Below are 27,754 nucleotides of genomic sequence, written 5' to 3'. Positions count from 1 at the left end.
CTCTCCCCACTCGGTGCCCTCTCTGGCACTGGGCTGCCCGATCCACACCCGGGATCCTCAGGCACCCACTCACAACTACCGGCTCCCAGAGCCCACCTGCGGCCTCACCTGGCCGACATCCTCACAGTGGTGGAGTGCCCAACCAACTACACACACTAACAGGCTACACGCCCAGCCATTTCCACAACACTAATGCACCCATTCACAACACCATTCTGCAACCGCACCACAAATGCCAATATCCAACCACAATTTACCTGCACCCTCTACCTAACACTTACACTACCCGCCCCGGGTACTCGTGAAAGGGGGTCCACTCTTCCCCCATCCACACCTTCGCACCATGCACACCACTCCGTACCACTTACTCCAACTCTCTCCACACACCTGTACCTGCACACCTGTGCTCTCACACCTGGTGCCACCTGCACCCTTCTCTCCCCAAGCGCATTCGCGCTGATCCACAACACTCACTACTCATACACTGCTCCACACACCTGTCCAGTTGCACACCTGTGCAATCACACCTGTTCAATTCTCACACACACAGCATCATCTCAGCTAACTACTCCCTTCTGAAACTTGCGCTTCCCAGTCGTCCCTTTAAACTATTGCGCTCCCACGTCATTATCATCCATACTAATCTACCTGCGTCCCCACTACAGGTATCAGTCACTAACTAAACTTAACGTTACCTAATGTCATCTTTCTAGATCCCTACAATATAACCTAACCCACCCGGGCTAGTTTTCACTGCCATACACCCCATAAACTATTGCTCCTTTGCCCCCACCTGTGAGGGATGGTGGATTTGCCATCCCACCACATCGGGGGTCTCTCACTACCAATTTTGCACATCAAATTTCAACAAATTAAAAATTTGCCAATCACTGCCCATCATCTGCCAATCACTACTGCCAATCCCTTGCCAATCATCAAATTTTGTTTTTCTCTAATTTTGGGTCCAAAACACTAACCTCATCACCCAGTCGACTCACTAATACCTCTCGGTGCGCCACTCCCTGTCCAAAGCCCGGCTTCGTGAAGCCAAGCAATGGATGCTGGTTGTTTTGTGCCAGCGGCTGGATGCATCCCGCATTCGGTGCAGGGAAGGAGGTTTACCCGGGCCGAGATCCCACGCACCATCTCGGCACGGAGCCATCCCATGGCTCGATCTCGGCCTGCCGGAATGCCTCACCAAAAAGTGGTCGCCATGACGACCCTTTCTATCGGGCTGCCCGCTCCGCCTAGTGGAGCACGGACGCGGCCGTTCAAAGCGAGGCCCAGCACGCACCGAGGGCCCGACTCGGCTATAAGTCGTTCTAAACTCTACCCCGTCTAACGTCGATGCTTCACCTGCATGCTTACATCCCGCAGCCCGTTCCTTGCTCACACATCCAGCCGTGCCCATGCTCCTCGTACCTTTCCTTACACACCCAGGTACACTCATTCCACTCACAGCCTTGGTCACACACCTGACCACCGAACATTTTGGCACACATTCGTTCGTAGCACACCTCACCAAAACACCTCTTCGCGCCCCCTCCTCGGTCACCTCCTCTGTGACAATCACAGGTGTGCCCTCATTCACACACCCAACCACGTGCCTCACCACCAACTCCAGCGTGCATTCCCACTCACGCTCGACCATTCCAGGTGTGCACCCTTCCATCCCAGGTGTACATCCTCGCTCACCTGTCACAACAAACTCACTCTCCTTGTCACTCTCACTACTCTCACCTCCATTCTTGACAGCGCACTCACCCTTACTCTCGACAGCGCACTCTTTCCTCGTGCACCTGTCCGTCACACACCTTTCTCGCGCACACTCTCCCGTTACACCCTCTGTAACACTCACCACAGGTGGACACTCTTCCTTACTTCTGACAGCGCACTCTTTCCTCATGCACCTGTCGGTCACACCCCTTTCTCGCGCACACTCTCCCGTTACACCCTCTGTAACACTCACCACAGGTGGACACTCTTCCTTACTTCTGACAGCGCACTCTTTCCTCATGCACCTGTCCGTCACACACCTTTCTCGCGCACACTCCTGCGCCCACTCTCCCGTCACACCCTCTGTAACACTCACCACACCGCGCTTCCACGTGCTCCCTCGCACACGCGCTACGACCGACTCACTCTCGCCAGCACACTCACTCCTTGGCACGCACTTTTTCCTCACACACCCCAGAGTCGGACTTTCTCGCACACCTCCTCTTTCGCACACCAGACCTGTCGCACACTTCACCAACGGCCTCTCACGAACACCCGGGTCCATCTCGACCCCCAAGCTTCTTAAATCCCCTGGCGCATCATACGCACGACCATATTGGTCACCACTTACACCGGGTCCTCTTCCTCTTCGCTTCTCCTCCATCACCTGCGAATCCCTCATCCGGTTAATGAGCACATCATCACGATCCAAACACAGACTTTGGACCAATTCTTTTATCTCCTCTTTTATCTCTTTCTTATCCCCTCTCCGTCGCTTCTTAATTTCGCTCATCCCTTCTTCCACTTCTTCTAATTTGTGCTTCACCTCTTTTATTCCCCGGTACGTCTCCTCAAGCTCATCCTCTAAGGCTACCTTGACCGTTTCCAGGTGCGTCCTCACCTGCCGGTCCTTCGTCTCCATTACCTCTATCACCTCGTCCAACCTCATTGTCAGTCCCTCACGTACCATCTGACATTCCCTCTTTGTCGCTATCAAGTCGTTTTTTATGTCGTTTTGTGTCGCTTTCAACCCTCCTAATACCGCAGTGTTCCTTTGAACCTGCTCCACTAACTCCGTTTGTCCCACCGTCAGCTGCTCCACCTCCTGCGTCAGGTCCTCTATGCCCCCTTGTAACTTTACAGTCCCCTTTCTCACCTCCTTCTCCATGTGCTCCCTACAGTGCCTCACCTCCTCGCGCACTCCTCCGACCTCCTCACTCACTCCTCTTCTGATCTCCTCTCCCATCACTTGCATCTCCTGCCCAGATGCCACCCTCATCTGCTCCATTTCCTCCCTGTGAGCATCCAGTTTGGTTTCTACCCCCATTCTGACCCCCTCTATCTGCTGCTCCATTTGGTTAACTTCCCTTTCCGCTTGGTCCCTCATGTCCCTCAATTTGCCTTCCATACTGTTTTCTAACCCCTCTAACCCATTTTTCACTCCCTCTATTTGATTCTCTTGAGCGGCCATTCTGTTTTCTACCCCCGTTAACCCATGTTTCACTCCCTCTATCTGATTCTCTTGAGCGGCCATTCTGTTTTCTACCCCCGTTAACCCATGTTTCACTCCCTCTATCTGATTCTCTTGAGCGGCCATTCTGTTTTCTACCCCCGTTAACCCATTCTTTACTTCTTTTATCCCGTTGTCTAACCCCTCAAATTTCTTTTCTAATCCCTCACCGGTACCCCTCATTTGGCCCTCCAATCGCTCACCCTGAGCATCCATCCGGTTTCCCAACCGCTCATTATCAGCCCTCGTTTCCTCCCTCATTTTCTCGCTATTCTGGGCCATAAGGGCCTTCATTTGTATGAAAAAAAGGCCCCAATCCATCGGGGGCGCTGCCACGGTCGCTGGCGCGGTGATCAGCGAGGCGCCATTTTGCGCGCCCGCTTCTTCGTGCGTGACGGCGCTATTTTGCGAACCTGCCGCCCTCACTGCTTCGCTCTCCTCCTGTCCCTCATTTTGGTCCTGGATCGACCCTACCTCACTCTCCTTTACCGGACCCCAGCTGTCTTGATCCGCCATAGCGCGACTTTCAAAATTCGGTTTTTTTTTTTTTTTTTCGTAAAACAAATTCAAATTTCGCCGTTATAATTTCGCGCGGGAAACGCGCTCCGAATCGATTCGGTCGAGCGCCGTACGCGCTCCGGCTCGATTTTCCCTCCCAAAATTTGGGCCTAACTAATTTAGTCCCGGGTTCGAATTCCACTCCTCGACACCAATTGTTACAGACGTGGCTTGGATGTTATTTACCGAGCGGTTTTATGGTATGACCACGTCTGCACAAGTTACCCGATTGTGCCCGAACGTTGACTAGTCGCGCGATGCTGGCTCAATAAGAAAAAGAAGACACCCGGCTGGATTACAATAACACAATACGACACCAAGGTTTCGATTCTCAAGACCTCCGGAGGAGATTATATTCGTACGGAAAGGTCAGATTACAGGGGCCAGAAGTATAATCACAGAAAGACAGGCACTTAGACACACTCTTATATTAACCCCGGACAGACGACAGCCAAACGGGACAACGGCTGACTCACACGGGGGTTTGATGGCCAGGAAAGGCAGGTATCGATGGCTCCAGGTCCTCCTGGGCTCGGGGCAGGGTACAGTACGGTCCGGTCCGGTCCAAAGATGCGGGGAGGTATCGTCGCGCTGGGGGTGGCGGTGGCTTCTCTCTCCAAGCTGAGGCGCATCTGACGTCACATCCGGCGCGGGGCCGCGTATATCCGGCGGGGAGTGACACGCCCTCGGCTCGTTAGCTCCGCCCCAGATGGAATCGGCACGTTGCTTCTTATTGGGTGCGTGGGGGGGTTACTGGCTCCGCCCCTGACGAGGAGCTGACAGCCAGCCCCTTCGGGGTAACGCCGTGGAGCGCATGGTCATGGCGGGTAACCGAGCCGGTGTGAGGACGCACACTCCCCGCCCCTCTGTTGTTGTAGTCGTAGTTGTAGTTGTAATTGTTGTTGTAGTTGTTGTTTGGGGAAGAAGATGGGAGGAGGTATGGGAAAGGTCCTAAACTCACTACTGATGCCATATAATCACATTCTGGTGCAACGAAGAGTCATAATTAATGGAAACGAGGCCTTAACTGACATAGATTAAGAATAACTAGGAAGATGTCCGAAAGTTGTCTACGTGTGGTGCGGTGGACCTGGGCACGACATTTAATGGGGGAATAAGGGGAAGGTCGGCTCTACTGATTGTTATTTACATGCAATGGGACTAGGGAATGGGGGATTGGGGAAAGTTGGGGAGTATTGGAGAAAATAGGGGAATATTTACAAGCGGATATGGAGGCCAAATTCCATATTCGCAACAATATATATATATATACATATATATATATATATACATATATATATATATATACATATATATATATATACATATATATATATACATATATATATATATACATATATATATATATATATACATATATATATATATACATATATATATATATATACATATATATATATATACATATATATATATATACATATATATATATACATATATATATATATACATATATATATATACATATATATATATACATATATATATATACATATATATATATACATATATATATATATACATATATATATATATATATACATATATATATATATATACATATATATATATATACATATATATATATATATACATATATATATATATACATATATATATATACATATATATATATATACATATATATATATACACATATATATATATATACATATATATATACATACATATATATATACATACATATATATATACATACATATATATATACATACATATATACATACATATATATATACATATATATACATATATATATACATATATATATATATATATATATATATATATATATATATATATATATATATATATATATATATATATAATGAATCGGTGTTGTTTGTTATTTTAGTGCAAGCTAAAGTAACTGGTGTTGCACGAAGAAATTCAACGAAATACTCTCATAATTAAATTTGTGTTGTCAACAACAACTCACTGCAACTTCAACATACGATCTTCACAATACAAATTAATTGATCACTCCAGGGAGAAAATCCCAGGCAGTGTATAAGTACAAGACCCAATTGACGCCTGTAGGTCAATTATCGGGGGTCAACTTTTTATCCAAACATAGCCCTCGACCTTCTCTGGATGAAAGAGGCCATATAAAGTTTGGTCGCACTGATTCCTACAAGGTCAGAATCCATAAACAAACAAATAAACAAACTTTCTTTATATATTAGATATAGCAGAGTACCCTCACTCCTGGTGGGTCGAGTTTGCACATTACTTACAGGAAAAGTATCGTCTGTGTTTTTCAAGAAGTCAACAGATGTTTATGTGGTGTGTGCTTTAAAGATTCTAGATAGTCTAAAGGGTATATTCCAATCATAGTTAGTGTCTAAAGGGTCAAAAGGGTCTAATCCCTCAAGCATGCAAAAAGGGCCTAAAAAGGTCCAAGTGGTCTAAAGCTATAAATGGTCAAGGGTCCAATATGTCTAATCTGTCTGAAGGGTGTACGGGGTCCAAATGGTGTTGAAGTCCAAGTGACTTAGGGAGTTTAAAGGTCTTCAGGTTCTTGGAGTCGAAAGGGTATAAAAGGTTGAAAGGGTGAAGGAATCTAAAAGTGTTGAAAGGGTCTCAAAAGTAAAAGTATTCTTAAGGGTATTTCAGGGTCTTTGGGATCTAATTTTTCAAGCATGTAAAAAGGGTCCTTGGAGGTCTTTAAAGGCTAAGGTGGTGCATGAAAATACAATGAGGACAATCCACAGGTCGGACTTTGTCTGTGTGCCAAATTTGGTGGTTGTCGGCACAGCTGTCTTTGCAAAGAAACACCAACACACACAGATAGGACAGACAGACAGACAGACAGACAGACATCCAACGAATTTTTTTTTTCGGTTATTATTTATTATTCACATTTGGTATTATTAAAGGACCTGGTTTTTTTAAAGACAGAAGTGATTATATTTATAAAGGTGCCCACAAAGCCAAATAAATAATAACATACACCCTAATTAGGCGTTGTCTCCTCATCCTCATGGTGCCGGGTGAAAGGGAAGGATGGGAGGGGAGGAGAGAGATTTCTGGGAATGGAGGAATTATTTTGCACATTATCTGCCCATGGTACCCCGAAAACGACAAAACATGACAGGAACACAGGGCAAGTCGTTCACTCTGAAACACACATACACAAACATACATACATATGTACATACCATTGTCGGATTGTTTGTTTGTTTATTGATATAATTCGTTGACTAATTAATTGTTCCCTTGCTGCATTTTTTTTTTTTTTTTTTTTGCAGAGTTCGTTAGTTCACTTCTAAAAAAGTTATCATCGTACATTCCTTCACAAAACAAGGATGACTTATTCGAAGAGAAATAAAGGTGTGAGTGAGCACCTCCCTCGAGTGCATTCCTTTTTTAAATGGGGTACCAGGTGGGGGACATGACCCTTTCCAAGTTTCCAAGAACACCCATTTCTTGATGATTCCTACCTCTGTTTGATCTTCCTCTTCCTGAACCTGCCGTAGTTTGGATGCAACGCTCTGCATTGACTGTGACACATGAGGATACTTTGCAGCCAAAACATCCTGCACAGAATAAAGAAACAACAGAATGAAGAATCGTGAACCTGTGGTGGATTAAAAAGGAACATCCTGCACAAAATTAGATGAATACTAGCAGAGGTAACCGCACCTTGTGTGGAAGGAATTTAGAAGATACAAGATGATTTGTAATACGGGCTAACACCGGGTGGTGCTATACGATACACATTTACATAGTAAGAATTGGGGTCTTCGCCCCACCCTGAACCCCTTAACCTGAAGGATTGAAAATGTGTTCTTGCATTTCCATTTGCCAAGAGGATTGCTATGCGATATGATGGGGTTATAATTATATATATGGAGTATACATTTTTTTTTTTTTTTTTTTTTTTTTGTATACAAGATCGAGGCTCGTGAAAGAGCTAACAATAATCACAAAAAAGACAAACCGACACACAAAACACAAAAAAACAAGGGGAGCGGCAGACAAGATGGGGAGAGAGGGGGAAGGACACAAACACAACATTTGAGAGCAGGGACATCGGGAGGACTTGGGGGGAAGTGGGAGAGGAATAAAACATATGAACGCTGCAAGGACTCTGGGGTGAATTACCGGGGGTAGAAAAGATCAAGGTTTTCGATGGGGGAAGATAAGAGATGGTGGTGAACAGCTGTTTTAAAGACCTGGAGGGAGGAGTGGGATTGAATGGAGTGGGGGAGTTTGTTCCAGAGGCGGGAGAAAAGGGGAATGAAAGAGTGAAGGTGAGCAGAGAGCCTAGACTTTGGCAGTTTAACCATAAGAGGGTTGCAGGCAGATCTTGTGCGACCTGAAGGAATATTTGGGGGACAGAGCACAGAGAGAGCTGGGGGAGCAAGGCCAGAGAGGAGTCGGTAGAAGACAGAAAGACCACCAACCTGCCTGCGGTGAGTGAGTGAAAGGCCCTCGGAGTTGACTACATCGCAGGAGATTCCAATGATTCTGAACGCTTTGGCCTCAACAGCGTGAAGCCGAGCAAGGTGTGAGGCAGTAGCACCAGCCCAGAGGGGGGAACAGTATTCCATTGAGCTGCGGATGAAAGCCTTGTATGTGGTGAGGAGCTCAGGTGTGCCAAGGAAGGACTTCGCACGACGGAGGATGCCCAGTCGGCTACTGGCTATGGAGGCCAGCTTGGAAATGTGGTTTTCCCAAGAAAGATCATGGCAGATAGTGAGACCCAAAAGCTTGAGCGACAGAACTTCTTGGAGAGGATTGTTGAGAAAGTAGATGGGAGGGTTGTCCAGTCGGTCCTTTCGGAGAGACATTGTAAGAGTGTGAGATTTGTCAGGATTGAAAGACATGTTCCACTTGTTTGACCAGTCTGTGATTTTGTCCAGGTCTGCAGAGAGTGAGGAGGCTGCAGACTGCCGATCTGATGGATGAGGAATGGAGCGGCAGATAGTGGAGTCATCAGCAAAGAGATAGAGAGGATTTTCCAGAGAGTCGGAGAGGTCATTGATGAAGACCAGAAATAGCACAGGGCCCAGAACACTGCCTTGGGGAACTCCAGCCAGAACAGGAAGGGAAGATGAGAGAAATCCATTCAGGGCCACACGTTGCCTACGACCAGAGAGGAAATCCGCAAGCCATGAGTGGAGATTTCCCTGAATACCAGAGGAGGTGAGTTTGGTGAGCAGAGCTGGGTGCCAGACTGTATCGAAGGCACATGATATGTCAAGTGAGACAGCTTTGATTTCCTGTTTGGCATTGAGGACCTCCATCCATTGTTGAGACAGCAGAAGCAACATGTCCAGAGTAGAATGACCTGGTCTGAATCCAAATTGATGATCAGAGATCAAGCCATTGGAGAAGAGGAAGGATTTGATATCTGAAGCAATGATGGATTCCATGACTTTGCTGATAATTGGGAGCAGGCTGATTGGTCTGTAGTTGCAAGGATCTGTTTTTGCACCTTTATTGTGTAAAGCGGTAATGTTTGCTGATTTCCAAGATGCTGGCAGATGACCTTGTGCAAAAGAGAGGGTGAAAAGAACAGAGAGAGGGTGAGATAGAGCGGCAGAGCAGGATTTTAGGACCCGAGGGCTGATGCCATCTGGGCCAGTTGCAGAATCAGAGTCGAGGTTTGATAAAAACTTCTCCACCTTGTCAGGAGAGAAGGACACAGAGTCCAGGAGCAGTTGGGTTCGACTGGGAAAGGTGGGAACAGAGAGAGATGGGTTTGGGACACAAGATTTTGAGGCAAACACAGAGTTGAGGCATTCGGCTTTGTCACGTGCGGTGTCAACTGTGTAGCCATTTGAGGTAAGGGAGGGGATGGAGGGGGAACAAACACCAGAAACGGATTTGACCAGACGCCACCAGGATTTGGAGGAAGGAGACAGGTTTGAGAGTTCAAACTTGAGTGTGGAGAGATAGTGCTTCCTGGCACTCCTGAGGGTAGAAACACACTTGTTTCGAGCTTGGTGGAAGGAACTGAGATTGCCTTCAGTTGGAAGAAGAAGAAGCACAGTCAATGTGATGGGAGTTTTATTAAAATTTATAAATATTCTCTTCTCTTTAACTCCGGAGCTGAACGAGAAAAAGTCCCAGGACGCCATTAACCACTAAAACAGTCTCAGCTGTCTTGAAGGTCGATGTTTGGTGAAGCACTGAAGCCGTCATGATTACATCACTCTACATTTAAATAATTATATAATTATATCAGGGGTAGCTGCACTGACATTACGTCATCGTGACATGTTGGTGTGAAGGTAAAGATCGATATATTTTGTAATTTAAATTGCTGGAAAACGTTTGAAAACCTAAAATGTCCAATTACAAATATCGAACCATTTGGAAAGTTTTCTCTGGGATTGAACAGTTTTCAGGATGTGGTTTGAATGGGATTTTTATATTGTACGCTGATTTGATATAAAAATACGAATTTAATCCAAGGGATTTTTCAGATTGGGAAGAAGATGAAGATCCCCTCAATTGAGGTCTGGATGATAGATGGATCACCTGTTACCTGGGTTTGAATACCTTAGTGGTTGGTCCAAGATGTGATGCACAGGTCTTGTAATATAGGGGAAAGACCATGAAAGGTATAGAGTGTATAAGGTTATTCAAAATGAATTCTTCTTCTTCTTCTTCTTCTTTCATATGGAGCACATTTCTGCAGGTTATACCATTTGCTGGGGGTGCAGGTGTGTCACTGATTCAGTGCCCTCTGCAAGTCAGAGCGTTAATTTTTGATCCGTTCAGGGAGCTGGCGATCAGGAAAAGTTGATTTGTACCGATTTGAAATATTCCAAAGATAGTTAGTTCAGTAAGTTGTATAGTTGGGGTGCTGGAAACAACTTACCGACATCTCTCTGATTTATTTAAACACACATTTTAAATGAAAATTCTGTGATGATGAATCTTTATTTAACCTTCATTCGTCTTTAAGTCCGAGGATTGTAAGTAGCTCAGGCCGTAAACATTCTTCCTTATTCCAAAATAAACTTATTTTGGTGAACTCTGAACCCTTGTCACATCAACAAACAAACAATTTCACCTTTTATCAGATGGTCACCTGAAAAAAACTTATTCATTTCCCGTCACGTCTTGTACAGGTGAATGATCAACAACAGCACATGATAAATAATTCTGATGATAAACTCATTCCCAGAAATCTCACGCTTATGAGGAATATTCCGCTACGATGACGTAACAAGCTGTACATAAATGGATAATGGTCAATCGGAAAGTTAAAAATATTCAGACCTCCACACGAGCCTTCGTCATATAAATCTAGCCCCGTGGGGGACTGACGGTTATATCCCCATGCCCCACTCTACATATGGAAGTTGATAAAGGCGACATTAAAACAAGAAAGAGCAATCAGAGATCGCAGACCCTCGCCAAGATGTGTTTGTGAGGTGTATTTTGTGGGGTGTTTTTGTACATTCTTTCATTATTTTGTACAACCACACTTTCATCAGACATGCGTGACACATGACATCCTCTTTATAAAACTGAATTCAGTGTTGTATTTTAAATATATATTTTTTAATGAGGCTGTCCTCAGGGTCATTGGAGTTCCCAGGGTCTTTCGCATCCATGGAGTCTTTTGGGTCCTTGGGGTCTTTTTGGGTCATTGGGGTCTTTTGGATCTTCGGAGTCTTCATGGTATTTTGGGTCTTTTCCGTTCCTCGGGGTCTTTTGGGGTCCTTGGGGTCCTCTGTTTCTTCATGGTATTTAAGGGTCTTGATGGTCTTGATGGGGTCTTAAAGGTTCTTCAAAGGTCCAATGGGTCTCAGCAGTCCAAAGTGTCGAAAGGTACATTCCGATATTACATAATTAATAGACAGGATGCCACTGACTTCAAACAGAACATAATTAACAGACATATTGAAAGCTCACATGGCTGGAGAAGATAACAAAGTGGTGCTTCTTCTTCTTCAAACAATAACTTCTGGCTGTCAGACCGTAAGACCAATCATATTGAAATTTTAAACACGTGTTCTGCTTTGCGACTTCGTCATTATTTTGAAGTTTCACATCGATCAATGAAGCGGTTCTAGAGGTAGAACTTTTAAAAGATTTTTGTTCAATCCAATATGGCCACCAAACCATGTGACGTATGAATTCTTCAAGGGCAGCAGCGTATACACAAGGCACGGGGAACATATGTTTGAAGTTTCCGTTCGATCTGTTGAGCCATTCTGGAGGAGTGGCTTTTTACAGTTTTATTCTTCAAAAAATCATTGCCGCCAAACCATGTGACCTATGACGTCATGGTTGTCCTTCTGGAAGTTTCTCCCATCTCTACACAGGATCTCTGGAGCTCAGCCAGATTGACAATCGGGTTCTTGGTCACCTCTCTTATCAAGGCCCTTCTCCCACGATTGCTCAGTTTGGCCGGGCGGCCAGCTCTAGGAAGAGTCCTGGTTGTTCCAAACTTCTTCCATTTAAGAATCAAAGAGGCCACTGTGCTCTTGGGAACCTTCAATAAAGCAGAATTTTTTTTGACGGCTTCCCCAGATCTGTGCCTCGACACAATCCTGTCTGAGCTCTGCAGGCAGTTCCTTCGACCTCATGGCTTGGTGTTTGCTCTGATATGCATTGTCAGCTGTGAGACCTTATAATCTTATATAGCCAGGTGTGTGCCTCTCCAAATCATGTCCAATCAATTGAATTTACTACAGGTGGACTCCAATCAAGGTGTAGAAACATCTCAAAGATGATCAAGAGAAATGGGAGGCACCTGAGCTAAATTTCAAGTTTCATAGCAAAGGGTATGAATACTTCTGTCAATGTGATATTTCAGTTTTTTCTTTTTAATAAATTTGCAAAACTTTCTAAAATCCTGTTTTCTCCCTGTCATTTTGTCATATTTTGTTTTTTGGCTAACCCCCGCTCTAGCAGGCAAAATGGCCTTAAAATGCATGTTGTTGTTGTTGTTGTTGTTGTGTCTTTGTCATTATGGGGTATTGAGTGTAGATTGATGAAGGAAAAAATAAATTTAAACGATTTCAGCATAAGGCTGCAACATAACAAAATGTGAAAAAAGTGAAGGGGTCTGAATACTTTCTGAATGCACTGCATTTCAGCTAAATAACCAAAAATAATATGGATATAATACATACAATAACCATTTTCACTGATTTACTCACCTTCAGTTCAGCATGAGCAATCTCCAAAGCAACAACGTCGTGGTCCCGATGTTCTTCACCCATGCACATGAGGCACATCAAGCTCCCATCATCCTTACAATAGAGTAGGATTGGCTTTCCATGCTCAATGCATCTTAGTTCCTCAATCTTCACTCCCGGATCCACCAGTTTGTGCCCTTTCTGTTGATGAGGCTTCAGGTGTTTCTCACAGCAGAGGATCTCACAAGGTACACACCTCTTGGCTGCCTCTCCATTACAAACCTCACAGAAACTCTCACTGCCCCCTGATTTCATTCCTTCCTTAACATTCACATCACCATGTTCTGCATCTTCAACCTCAACCCCCAACCCAACCTTTCCCTTTTTCAACTTCATATTTTCTACCAAGTTGGCAATGATCACATTCTTCATGAGCTTTGGTTTTTGTGGAAAAACCTCACGGCAATTTGGACAAACATAACCTGCATCCTCTTCCCTTTTCTCCCAGGATTTCTCCAGGCACACACGACAAAACGAGTGGCCGCATGGCAAAGTAATGGGCTCCTTGTAGAGTTCAAAGCACACTGGGCATGTGAGTTCATTCAAAATAACTCTCACATCAGAGGAAGAAGAAGAAGAAGAAGAAAAGGCCATTTCCTTGGGGTGAGAGAAGAGCGTGAAACAGGGTTGAATTGAAACCTGCAAATGGAGATTGATAATTAGAAAATCGTAAGGCAATTAAAGAGCAAGTATATACATATATATTGTTGCAGCCACAGGTTCCGGGGCTTGCTAATAGGGGAAGATTCGGTTCCCCCCGGACCTGAGTCAATCGGGCATGGATAACTTCATGACTTGAGCAGTGCCAATCAATCTACCAGGTTCCCAAGGGTCCCCAGTCCAATTGTTGTTTACATTTGGGTCACGTCATTTTCCAACCCATTTCCAACCGGGTCTCGCACCCTCGATATACACTGCTCTTATCTTTTAAATCTTAATGAGATGCAGCTTTGCAAAATCTTCCAGTGCACATCGGACATGGACTGGAGCCAATTAATTCGTTGTGGTAGAAAACCTCCCAGGCTAACACCACAGGTGGACTGCGCTCGACCAATAGAAGAAAGGACAGGCACAGACAGATCGCGAGAACAATCAACACGAGGCGGTTTATTTATAAGGATGAGGGGGCAAGGGGGAGGATATAAGCAACAAAAGCAATTCAATGGTACAAGCAGAATCAAAATGGACAAGGGATCAATAATGCACAAGGGATTAACTAGAAAGACACTCTTCCGCATCACAACGTCGACTGATATGCCTCCAACCACATCACTACATCATTATAGATACATGTACCAAGTTTGAATTTAAATCCCTTCAGCTATTCTCAAGTTATCACATTTTACCTGACATGACCTCTGACCTTTGACCTCTTGACCACAAAATCAAATCAGTTTATCTTTGCATCGTACTATAATGATATGAAGTTTGGTGAAAATCCCATGAGTGGTTGACAAGTTAGCCTGGTAGTATAATTCTTACCTGACCGGACATCTGACATTTGACCTTTCAACTCTTGACCCCAAAATATAGTCAGTTGATCTTTACATCATTATACATACCTGTACCAAGTTTGAATTAGATCCCTTCAGCAGTTCTCAAGTGATAAACCTATTACAGACTTTGACCTTTTGACCCCCAAAATCAAATAAGTTAATCTTTGCATCATAACACATACTTGTACCAACTTTGGTCAGAATCCCATCACTGGTTCACAAGTTATCGCGGTAACATAATTTTACCTAACATGACCTCTGGCCTTTGACCTCGTTACCCCAAAATCTAATCAGTTCATCTTTACCTTATTATACATACCTGCACCAACTTTGACCGTTACCCCATCAGCCGTTCTCAAGTTATCGCGGTAATATAATCCTATCACGGACAGATGGACGGACAACCAGACGGACAACCAGAAAACATAGTGCCTCCGGCGACTTCGTCGGCGGAGGCATAAAAATGGACAAAGCACAGGGACAAAGAGCAGAGTTATCCTGATCGACATAGTTTATACTGTACATATTCACATTACAAGGGCGCCAATCAGACTCATCACGAGGAAGAGGAGATGAAGAAAACAAAGATAGAGCAGTCGCTAAGGTGAGGGGTAAAGAGGAGGACTACTTCGTTGGGATGGGTGGGGAGGAGGTGCAGGTGTGGTGCAACCAGGTGTGGTGCAAGAAAGAAAATGGAAAGAGGTGCGTATCTGGAGGGTCCCTCTAAAAAGAACGGTTGGTAACTTTGTCTTGGGCTTTTCCTTGTTGAGCTTATTGTGCATCCAGAGTGGATGTTTGAAGAGAGAAAGGTTTGGTGTATGAGGTGATAATTAATCGACCTGCCCTCCATATTGGAATGGGCCCGGTATGGTGTCTGGATTGCTCGCTTGCCCAGAGCTCCATCCTGCCAACTCCATTCCGCAGCTCTCTCCAGCTCGCACCGCTCCAACAACCCCGATCCGCCTTTCCCAGTATCATTCAGGGGGTTTTCAGCCAGGAATATTAAATTAAACTAAAGTAGTACACCGACTATGACATCACACTGATGTCATGTACATTCATTGGTTTATTATTGAGCCTAATATAGTTGCTGGATGTTGTAATATGGTTGCTGCATGTTGTAATATGGTTGCTGCATGTTGTAATAGGGTTGCTGCATGTTGTAATATGGTTGCTGCATGTTGTAATAGGGTTGTTGCATGTTGTAATATGGTTGCTGCATGTTGTAATATGGTTGCTGCATGTTGTAATATGGTTGCTGCATGTTGTAATATGGTTGCTGCATGTTGTGATATTGTTATTGTATGTTGTAATACAGTTACTGTGTGTTGAATTATGGTTGTTGTATGTTGTAATATGGTTGCTGCATGTTGCAATATGGTTGCTGCATGTTGTAATATGGTTGCTGCATGTTGTAATATGGCTGCTGTATGTTGTAATATGGTTGCTGCATGTTGCAATATGGTTGCTGCATGTTGTAATATGGTTGCTGCATGTTGTAATATGGTTGCTGTATGTTGTAATATGGCTATTGTATGTTGTAATATGGTTGCTGTAATATGTTTGTGCCCTAGTCGTGCTGTTAAATAACATCAGGTGGGTTGATTCAGCCTGTCATCCTTCTGATGTCGGCAAAATAAGAACCAGGCTAGTATAAACAGGGGGCACTGCATCAGGGGCACAGTCGGCACATCTTAACATCAGCGGCACAACTAAACATACACCAACCATACACTCCCAGCAATGATGCAAACATCCGCCATTGGCTGCTTATGGAATATAACTCTGTGTGTGTGTGTGTATGTGTATGTGTATGTGTACGTGTGTGTGTGCGTGTGCGTGTGCGTGTGTGTGTGTGTGTGTGTGTGTGTGTGTGTGTGTGTGTGTGTGTCGTTGGCTGCTGCCTCCACAGTTTAAACATGGTTGGGTTTCAAGAGATGCAACGGAGACCTCGCAGTGTCCACTTCCGTGTGTGCAGGTGCAAGTTTGTATGTGTGTCTGGATGAGTTAGATGCCTTTACCCTCCTGTTGGTGGGGGTTATGGGGTTGGTATGCCCAAGATCACCTTACCCTCCCGTTGGTGGGGGTGAGGGGGTTGGTATGCCCAAGATCACCTTACCCTCCCGTTGGTGGGGGTTAGGGGGTTGGTATGCCCAGGTTCACCTTACCCTCCTGTTCGGGGAGGCATGTTGAAGCTGCAATGCTCTCATTCCAATATGGAACGTTTTGACAAGTTTCTCCTCTCACCACTAATCCTCCCCAGGTAAAGTCTCATTTATTGAACTGTATTATTTATTGTAAATCATTCATTGGATGTAATCGATAACTTTGTATCAATTGTAATCCCGTGTGTTGTGTTGAGTTTGGTGAATCCATCATTTGACGGGATTTTCCTTGAGGATTCACTTAAAAAAAAAATCCCCGAGTATTAACATTCAGAATAATCATTCAGTGTATTAAATGAAATGACAAACTGGACAAGAAGATCATCAGAAGGACCGGGAGCCCGCACCGGGAGACTAGGAGCCCAGGGGGGGTCAGCCTCGATGGAAAGTTAACCAATTTTCATGTATATAGCAATGGTCCATGTACATGTCCATGTAAGGAAATGGACTTTCTGCCGGGCACATTCTGGTGGGTGTGGTCAGAAGGGCCATTCGAAAGGGACCCAAAAATTGAGCTCGATCAGCTCTGTGAGTTAACCTGATGAAACCTAATGGAAAATGTTCGGCATAGTCCCAAATATCATGTATGACCACTGCCAGACATTTTCAGTGGTGGGGTGTGCCTGCCAGATTACATAACCGGATGCCCAAAATTGAGCTACATCAGCTCGTGAGTTAACCGGGTAAAACTTACTGGAAAATGTTTGACAGAGTCTCAAGTACCCGGAATGGTCACTGCCAGACATTTTCAGTGGTGGGTGTGCCCGCCAGACACCCCCGAATACCTCCACCCCAAAAATTGAGCTAAATCAGCTCGTGAGTTAACCCGGTAAAACTTACTGGAAAATGTTTGACATAGTCTCAAGTACCCGGAACGATCACTGCCAGACATTTTCAGTGGTGGGTGTGCCTGCCAGACACTCCCGAATGCCCCCACACCCAAAATTGAGCAAGATCAGCTCGTGATTTAACCCGGTAAAACTTACTGGAAAATGTTTGACATAGTCTCAAGTACCCGGAACGATCACTGCCAGACATTTTCAGTGGTGGGTGTGCCTGCCAGACACCCCCGAATGCCCCCACACCCAAAATTGAGCGAGATCAACTCGTGAGTTACGCTGATGAAACCTCCTGGAAAATATTCAGCATAACTCCGTGTATCATGAATTTTCAGTGGCGGAGTGTGGCTGCCAGACACCCCAAAATGCCTGCCCTCCATTGAGCCAGACGGAATTCTGAGAAAAAGCCCAATGTATCTCTCGATTCTGTGGCATTGTAATTTACTCACAATTATCAATATAGCATGTATTTGACCAAGCCTGAACCTAGACAACATTAAGGTGCCAGGTGTGTTACTTTACATGTATTACATTTTGTGACACTTTTACCGGTATATGTGTCAGTTTTAAAATAGGAATCAAGTAGTCAAGTTCTCTTTGCACTGCAACCCAACTTATTTTATTGAGGATCAGAGTCATCAACACATCCAAGAAGATATTCGACACAGTCTGAGGTAAGTTTTGTTACTTAAATTTCTCACCCATAGATATCATGCTGCCACCTATTATCTCATTAATCAAGCTTTAAAACTTTAAAGATTTAAGAGAGGTCTCTCCTTTGTAACTATACTCAAAATCAGTGTGTTTATGGTGGTGCAAAGCGGTACATGTACATGTACATCCCTTTGAATCCATCAGGTACGGGTATGTTACCAGAATAGCGCCGAGGCCTAATCACAAACTGCATAGGATTCACCCAACCCTCACCCTCCTGCTGATGCTGTCCATCCATCATATTGAGGGCTACTTGTCCATTAATTAGGCCTACTTTATCGACTGATATAGATATTTCAATGAACCTTATGCAGCCAAGGTTACTCACACTATATACTGCAAGTGGAGCCTATATGCTTAGGTCTACGGTCATTAATTTCAAAGCGAAACAATGAATGTATACTCTTTTCTTGATTGAGGGAAATGAAGGCGTATATTTTTCGTGTCTGACTGGACCATTATGATAATTCTTGTACATGTTAATGAACCATTTCCCTCAAGGTAAGCCAATGCCCATACTACGATAAATGTCAATTTTGATTCCTCTCAATTAATATTTAATATTACTGTCGTCATTTCTTTTAATAATGGGTGTTAGCAAAAGTGTGGCTCTGGGGATTTTTTTAATACAATGCATTATTCTATTCTTTCAGCTTTGGATTATCGACGTCAGCCAGGAGGATGACTGCAGAAGAGCAAGGTTCGGAAGAATCACCCAGGAGGATGGATCCAGAAGAAATATGTGTGACTTCAGAAGAGCAATGTTTGGGAGAGTCAGCCCAAGGATCAAATCGTTCATCCACTATTGTCAATCAAGAGGTAAGGGTAATGGAACTTAATTTGCACATTCTAAAGCACTGACAAGATACCACTCACCAAGCCACCGGAGAAATCTCCTCTCAAAACGTCCACCGAGTTAGCATAATTTTGTAACTACAAGGACAGAGGAGAAATTCGGAATTCCCATAACCAAATGTCAAACGTCATTATGCCTCCGCCACAAATTTATGTTTTCGGGTTGTCTGTCCGTCCGAGTCTCGTTATCGTGATGTCTTAAGAACCGTTGAAAGGATTTTCGTCAAACTTTTTACATGTCATGTACGCACTTGGAAAAAGAGGCAACATGATTAGATTTGGGGTTATTAGATCAAAGGTTACATGTCAATTTATTTGCACAGAATATCGATTCAAACATTATGCGGTTGCCAAGCTGACAGTTATATCCACATGTGATCATATGGTCCCTGGACCATTTAATTTTTACTCCACATTAACGGATCCTATTTTCATTCCAGAACAATGACGCTGAGGGTGTTTCAAGCTGCTATATCTGTCACAAATGCACAGAAGAGGACGGCAAGCTGATAAAGTTCAGTGACAGGACATGGACAACAGTAAAGAATGCTGCTGCCTTGCGTAAAAATTTTAAATCTGACATACTTTGAGGTCACACACAAGATTCTGGTAAGCATTGATCACGAATCTACTGTCAGCTATCACCTTCCTGTCATAAGCATTACACAGCAGTGAAGCGTCCCAAAGAACCCCTGCCACCTGATGATGAACCAACCACCAAAAAGGCTTCGATCCGAACAAGACGCTGCAGTGTCCTTCCCAAGTCTGATCAGCAGGGCCTGTTGAAAGGGACTTGTATTTTCTGTGGCAAAAGCCATATGTACGGACAAAGCAAGACTCAAGATGTCAATGAAGCATGATACAACAAATTGATGCAAATGACTGGCAAAGTTGATCAGGTAATTAAGGCACGAGAAACTGAGAATACGATCATCTATCTATAATTCCAGCAATCTCTGTGTGTATGTTTGTATGTTTGTATGTTTGTATGTTTGTATGTATGTTTGTCTGTGACCGCTGTTTCTCGACAACTACCGGTCCGATATACTTGAAACTTGCCAGGTATATTGCTGGGGACCCGAGGATGTGCCTTTTCAAGGTTTCATATTAATCGGAGAAGTACTTACCGAGCTATGTCCAAAAAACGATTCAACCAATCAGAGAGCAGCGAGCTATCACGTGTGCCGAACGTGGCGAACAGACTCTGCCTCGGACGGCACATTTGAGAGCGTATTCATTTATTTCCCGTCGGCAAACTATGTTGGCGCTATGTTGGCGTTAAACTATGTTTTAAAACTAATTAAAACTAATTTGCGATTCTTTCGCTTTGCGATGCGATGCGATTTGCGATTGCGTTAAACTGGCTCGGGCGTTAAACTATGTTTTAAAACTAATTAAAACTAATTTGCGATTCATTTGCTTTCCTGCGCATTTGTGCACGCGATGGCGATTTCTTTACCAAACTCCGCAAGCCGTTAGCTTTGGACCAAACCATTTCATGTAAATAGAGGGGGGGGGGGATTGTCACCGTACTCGCAAGCCGTTCGCTTTGAACCAAACCATTTCATGTAAATAGAGGGGGGGGGATTGTCACCGTACTCGCAAGCCGTTAGCTTTGGACCAAACCATTTCATGTAAATAGAGGGGGGGGGGGGGGATTGTCACCGTACTCGCAAGCCGTTCGCTTTGAACCAAACCATTTCATGTAAATAGAGGGGGGGGGATTGTCACCGTACTCGCAAGCCGTTAGCTTTGGACCAAACCATTTCATGTAAATAGAGGGGGGGGGGGGGGATTGTCACCGTACTCGCAAGCCGTTAGCTTTGGACCAAACCATTGCATGTAAATAGAGGGGGGGGGGATATACTTTTAGATATATATATAGTACGGGCATGCCCTAGTCATTATAAAATTAGAATACCTTACAACATCTCTAATCATGCCTTTTATTGACATTCAGGAGAACCCATTAGCAAACATCAAACGGATCGACTGTGCGCTGCTGCCACCTTCTCGTCGGACCCTTGACATGAAGATTCGACGAATGCAGTATGTAACAGCATTGTGGACACATGCCGTGACAGCATCTCCTGGGGACGGTTTGTCATCAACCGATTATGGATGGTCTGTGAATGACAACATCCTGAAGACAACCTGGTTTGAAGGGCCAGCCATACCAGACAGTTTGTTTGCGAATGGCAGTAACAACGCAGAGGACATGGAGGTCGAAGGTGACAGCGAGTCGGAGTTGGAAGTAGAAAATATTGATGGATTATTGAGCGATTCAGATGGCGAAGCATGGAGTGAAGACTCAGAATCAGAGGAGGAAGACGGGGATAACTGATAGGAGACCAGCTCTACAGAATTTGAATTTGTTTGAATGAATGGCTGACATCTGCTTGTGGTCATTCATGTGGGCTATGCAGTACCATGTTATGCTCAACATTTTCAGTCACTTTCATCAGGATTGGTAACTCATGAGCTCAGATCTAGTTCTGTATTTTGGAGTTGGGGAGAGGGTTCCAGGTGTCTGGCAGGCATACTCCACCACAGAAAATGTCAAGTGGTCATTCATTATTTTAGTGGTCATTCCGTGGTCACATTTTGGACCTTGTCTGCTCTACTGGACTAATTTTGCACCATCTCTCTGGCTCCGACCTCACTCTCTCTGACCACCTAGCCATCACTCTGACCATCAACATCCCCACCCCAGCACCAAGGCATTATCGCACTATCAACTTCCGTAAGCTAAACGCTCTTTCACCTACCTCATTCTCATCGACCCTCTCTGAAAAAATGTCCACTTCTCCCTTCGTTGACATCCACACCCCTTCTGACCTCACTGACTACTACAACCACACTCTCTCCTCCTGCCTTGACCAACTTGTGCCTATAAAAACCAAAACAGTTTCTTTCACCCATTCTGCTCCCTGGTTTACCCCTGAACTCCGCCTGATGAAAACTCTTGCTCGCCAACTTGAAAGACTCCGCAATAAAACAGGTCTCACAGTTCACTCCCAGGCCTACAAGGACCACATACAACACTATAAAGATGCCCTCTCCCGCGCCCGCTCAGCCTACTACTCTCAAATTATCCACTCTGGCTCCGGAAACCCAGAAGCACTCTTCTCTACAATAAACAAACTCCTCAGCCCCCTGAACACCACCACCCAGTCATTCACAATAGACAACTGCATCTCCTTCCTTTCATTCTTCCAACGCAAAATTGAAAACATCTACAACAGCTTGACCACCGCCGCACCCGCTCCCCCTCAAACCACCTGCCCCCCCTTATCCTGCCATCCCCTGTCTAAATTCTCCCCAGTCTCCCCTACTGACCTCTCTGAACTCCTCATCAGAATGAAAACTGCCACCTGCACTCTTGACCCCATCCCCTCCAGCTTTGTCAAGGCCTCCCTTCCTGCTCTCTCTCCACTTATCATTGCAACAATAAACTCCTCCCTGTCTACAGGCATCGTCCCACCATCCCTCAAAATTGCTGCTGTTACCCCCATTCTGAAAAAACCTGGACTAAACCCTGACACCCTAAATAACTTCAGACCCATCTCCAACCTACCCTTTCTGTCAAAGGTTTTGGAATGTGCTGTAGCCACTCAACTCAAACATCACCTCTCTGCCAATAACCTGTATGAAACATTCCAATCCGGATTCCGCTCCAACCACAGTACTGAAACTGCTCTCCTCAAAATCACCAACGACCTTCTCCTCTCCTCTGACGCTGGCAACCTCAACATTCTCATCCTCCTCGACCTCAGTGCCGCCTTTGACACCATCGATCACACCATCCTCCTCACCCGACTTGAAACCACCTTTAACATTACCGGCACTGCCCTCTCTTGGATTAAATCATACCTCTCTGACAGACGTCAGTTCATCTCCATCAATAACTGCAAATCCCCTACTGCTCCCCTCCCCCAAGGTGTCCCCCAAGGTTCAGTTCTTGGCCCCCTCCTCTTCATCCTTTACCTGTCCCCCCTCGGTCACTTAATCCGCCGTCATGGTCTCCAATTCCACTGCTTCGCCGATGACATCCAGCTTTTCATCTCCACCAAGTCCATCTCCACCGCCACCCACTCTATCCTGACAAACTGCATCACTGAAATAAAATCCTGGCTTCAAATCAACTTCCTCAAACTTAACTGTGATAAATCTGAAATAATCATCATTGGCCCAAAAACGCTCACCAAGTCCACCCATAACTTTGCCCTCAACATCGACGGTTTCCCAGTATCCACCTCCCCTCACATCCGGAATCTTGGCATCATCTTTGACCAAACCCTCTCCTTCGACAAATACACTAAACAGATCACAAAGACAGCCTACTTTCACCTGAAAAACATCGCCCGTCTCCGTCCATCCCTCTCCTCCGTGGCTGCAGAAACCCTCATCCACGCCTTCATCACTTCCCGTCTGGACTACTGCAATAGCCTCCTTTATGGTTCACCCTCAACAATCACCAATAAACTCCAATACATTCAGAACTCCGCTGCCCGTCTACTAACCCATTCCCGGACCCGTGACCACATCACCCCCGTCCTTTACAAGCTTCACTGGCTCCCCATCTCCCAGAGAATCCAGTACAAAATCCTCCTCTTGACCTACAAAGCCCTCCATAACCTGGCCCCATCCTACCTGGCTGACCTCCTCTCCAGACACACTCCCACCCGCAACCTCCGCTCTGCTGGTACCAACCTCCTGACCCCCCCCCCATCCGGACCAAATTTAGATCCTGGGGGGACAGGGCCTTCTCCATCGCTGCTCCCACCCTCTGGAACGCGCTACCTCACACCATCAGAGACTCCTCCTCACTCACCACATTCAAAACAGTACTCAAGACCCACCTGTTCAACACTGCATTCAACATTTAACCCACAGCATCTAACCCCTGACTATCTCCTCTCCTTCTCCCTCCTTTGTGCTTTGAATATTTCAATATTGATTCTTCTTTTTTTGCAATTGTTTTTATGTTTTGCTATGCATTATGTTTTGCACTCTGTCAAAGCGTCTTTGGGCTTCCTGAAAAGCGCTATATAAAATAAATGCATTATTATTATTATTATTTTTTTTTTTCTTTCGTTGCCTCATTTGAAGGACTTTATTGTTTCATCATATGTAATCACATTACAAAACATAAATGTGCAGAGAAATGAAATAAAATTCTGTAGCGTAGCATGTCAAACAATCTTTCTACCTGACTTCTGTCATTTCTTTCATTTGGTTTACTGTTCAAAAAAAAATCAGTTCAGATTTCAACTCGTGCAAAAGAGCTCTGGCATGTGTTTTAGTACCACAGCTCATCTTTGTGTTTTAGTACCACAGCTCATCGTTGTTGCCAAAGACTAAATACATCAGGTTCTATCTGCTTTTTTCTCTCTACAATCAATGAGTAGAAGTGTTTTGTTTTCATGTTTAAAACATTGATAGCATCTACTGCAGTTGACATTTCTATAAATTGTTTCCCTGATTAATCCCCACCTGTTTCATAAAGTACGCAATTTATCCAACCATAATCTCGGAATTTTACGAACTTAAAGGGAAATAAATGTTTCGGCAATGTATTACATTTAACAGATAACGTCAGCGTCTTTACAACACCCACGACAAATGACGTGTTACACCTTAGAAATCCCTTCTTTTCCCATGACTTGAAATAAAACATCTGATTTTCAAAAGTTATGATGCTGTTATTCCATTGTATTTTATTCTCAATGTTATTCTCATCAGGTTAAATCACAAGCTGATCTCGCTCAATTTTGGGGTGGTGGCATTCAGGGGTGTCTGACGGGCACACCTCACCACTGAAAATGTCTGGCACTGGCCATTCATGATACCTTGGACTATGCCAAACCATTTCATGTAGGTTTCACCGGGTTAACTTACGAGCTGATCTAGCTCAATTTTGAGTGTGGGGGCATTCGGGGGTTACTGGCGGGCACATTCCACCACTGAAAATGTCTGGCACTGGCCATTCATGATACCTTGGACTATGCCAAACCATTTCATGTAGGTTTCACCGGGTTAACTTACGAGCTGATCTAGCTCAATTTTGAGTGTGGGTGCATTCGGGGGTTTCTGGCGGGCACATTCCACCACTGAAAATGTCTGGCAGGGGTTACTCGTGATACCATGGACTCTGCCGAACTATTTCCTGTAGGTTTCACCGGGTTAACTTAAGAGCTGATCTTGCTCAATTTTGGGTGTGGGGCGTTCGGGGGTTACTGGCGGGCACACCCCACCACTGAAAATGTCTGGCAGTGGTCATTCGTGATATCTGGGGCTATGCCGAACATTTTCCAGTAGGTTTCACCGGGTTAACTCACGAGCTGATCTAGCTCAATTTTGGGGTTCCGGTTATCTAATCTGGCAGGCACACCCCACCACAGAAAATGTCTGGCAGTGGCCATTCATACCCTGGACTACACCGAACATTTTCCACTAGGTTTCATCAGGTTAACTCACAGAGCTGATCTAGCTCGATTTTGAGGTCCCTTTCTAATGGCCCTTTTGACCACACCCACCATAATGTGCCCGGCAGACGTCCATTTCCTTATATGGACATGCACATGGACCATTACTATATACATGAAAAATGGTTAACTTTCCAGCTAGGCTGACCCCCCCTGGGCTCCCGGTATAATTCGGAATAATCATTCAGGGTATTAAATGAAATGACAAACTGGATAAGAAGATCATCAGAAGGTGCACTCGATCATCACAAACACAGGTAGCACAACAGAGCGCCAGGTGTCCCATGACAATGTGCTTGTGTCGACAAAAACAGAAACAGAGATTATAATGAGATTTCATGAGTGAAACATCTGATCCATCACTCAATGGGAGTTTTAGTAAAACTAAGTTCGAAAGGTTCACCTGGTATCATCACTTCCGGTTCCAGTCTCTGAGCAGTGGACGTGCGATTTTCACCTCTGCCAACTTCCTCAAAGATAAGTCTTTCCCGGTCGTTTTTGTTGTTTGCTTTGGTGTATAACTAGTATAACTAGCATAACTAGTCCCACTCCTCCCTCCAGGTCTGCAAAACAGGCGTTCACCACCATCTCTTATCATCCAAAATATCCCCATCCAAAACCTTGATCTTTTCTACCCCCGTTAACCTACCCCAATCCCACCTCCGTCAAATTCCCTGTTTTCTTTCCTGAAATCCCTGTAGCGTCCATCTTGTTTATCCCATGTACCCCGCCCCAGCGCTCTTTATCTCCCGATATCCCTGTTTTCCACTGTTGTTCTCTCACCTACATCCCTCTCACCCCCTCTCGCTCCCTTTATTATATGTTCCACATGTTAGCTCTTACATGAGACTCGACTTGGTATAAAATAAAATCGTCCGTGTCCCACAACCGGCGTCTCCACCATGTTTCGTCCGTATCCGTCCACAACTTTTCAGACATCTTGTTCACAAATAGATGAAGAGACATGAAAACAAAACCTCCATCGACCTTCGGTGGTGAAAGCAATGAACCTGGAACTCTGTGGTTCCTCTGAGGCCCTAAAACTGACGTCATCCTGCCGAACCACACGGATCTTCCCGATCGCACTCTCCACACACTCCTTCATTAGCAGAGTGAAACAAACACGATCATTGTATAACATTTCTCATTAATAACTTGATAACTCCTTAACCCGGGTACGAGTACGGACACGTTACCTCTCCTGCTGATGAAGTTTCAAACCGCGTAAGCACTTCCGCGAACTGAACTCATAGGGGTGGAGCCTCGTTCAGTGACGTCATGAACAACGTGATGACGCAGCCGCGTAGAACGAGGGCGTGTACCCCCGCACATTCGAGTCTCACAGCAGGTCACGTGGTTATTTGGAATGTCATCAACTCGATTTTCATCTTGTTTTTCACCTGAAGTTTATTTTCTTGTGAATGAATAACCGAATGAGGCAACATTCCGCGGGAGTTTAAACCCTTTCATGTATTGATAACGTTTACTTTAAACCCGTTATCTCTGATTATCCCGTTTAATAAACAAACTTGTTCTCATCTCGTTATCATTTATCAAAACAAACATCATTACCGAATCCCGATCCACGGATTTCTCCGATCGATGTTCGAGTTCAGAAAGTTCAATCGGAGCCTGAACCGAACTCATTCGGGAGAACGATCTTCAACATGTGTTTCAGGTTCAACCCTGGACGGCTGGGTTCGAATGCCGACCCAGGTATAAACTGCCGTCCAGGTGTTTCGCAGGCAGGTGATTCATCAAGGTGTTCATCTTCGTCCCTCGGATGGACGTAAAGTCGGACGTCCTATGTGCTAGCATTAGTTGGTGAACGTTAAAGATCCCACGGTGTCATTCACGAGTAGGCAAGTTATCGCCGGCATTCTGAACAAATTACACATTCCTACTGAAACCCATGAGCAGTGGCGTAGTGAAGGGGATGGGGGGAGGAGGAGGAGGATGAGGCGAAGGAGGGGCAGGAGGAGGAGGAGGGGGAGGAGGAGGGGAACGAGGAGGAGGATGAGGTGCAGGAGGAGTAGGAGGCGCAGGAGGAGGAGGAGGGGGAGGCAGTGGAGGAGGAGGGGAGGAGAATGAGGGGCAGGAGGAGGAGGGCGGAGGAGGAGGAGGAGGGGAGGCGGAGGAGGTGGGGATGAGGAGGAGAGGGGAGAAGGGGGGGATGAGGAGTAGGAGGAGAAGGAGGAGGA

At 45.0% G+C, this 27,754-nt stretch overlaps 1 protein-coding gene across 7 annotated transcripts in view; it reads right to left on the bottom strand.

The window, feature by feature from the left end:
- LOC137418418 (E3 ubiquitin/ISG15 ligase TRIM25-like) overlaps positions 1 to 26,873 on the bottom strand; it is a 189,338-nt gene extending 162,465 nt beyond the window's left edge. For 4 of the 7 annotated variants that reach the window (XM_078770814.1, XM_078770816.1, XM_078770817.1 and 1 more), the window contains exons 1-4: positions 26,750 to 26,854; positions 25,957 to 26,116; positions 12,958 to 13,635; positions 7,270 to 7,365 (exon numbers count right to left, since the gene is read on the bottom strand). In XM_078770814.1, coding sequence (XP_078626940.1) covers positions 7,270 to 7,365; positions 12,958 to 13,590 — 729 coding nt within the window. In that variant the 5' untranslated portion in view covers positions 13,591 to 13,635; positions 25,957 to 26,116; positions 26,750 to 26,854. Of the gene's footprint in view, positions 1 to 7,269; positions 7,366 to 12,957; positions 13,636 to 25,956; positions 26,117 to 26,749 lie in introns of all 7 variants that reach the window. The other 3 variants (XM_078770815.1, XM_078770818.1, XM_078770820.1) reach the window with 1 other exon arrangement.
- Between the last annotated feature and the right edge of the window lie 881 nt (positions 26,874 to 27,754).

This window comes from Myxine glutinosa, chromosome 1 (genome assembly GCF_964187855.1).
Source record: "Myxine glutinosa chromosome 1, kmMyxGlut1.1, whole genome shotgun sequence".
NCBI classification, from domain to species: Eukaryota; Metazoa; Chordata; class Myxini; order Myxiniformes; family Myxinidae; genus Myxine; species Myxine glutinosa.
Note: the sequence above shows the minus strand (reverse complement) of the source record. Positions and strands in the feature narration are given on the sequence as shown.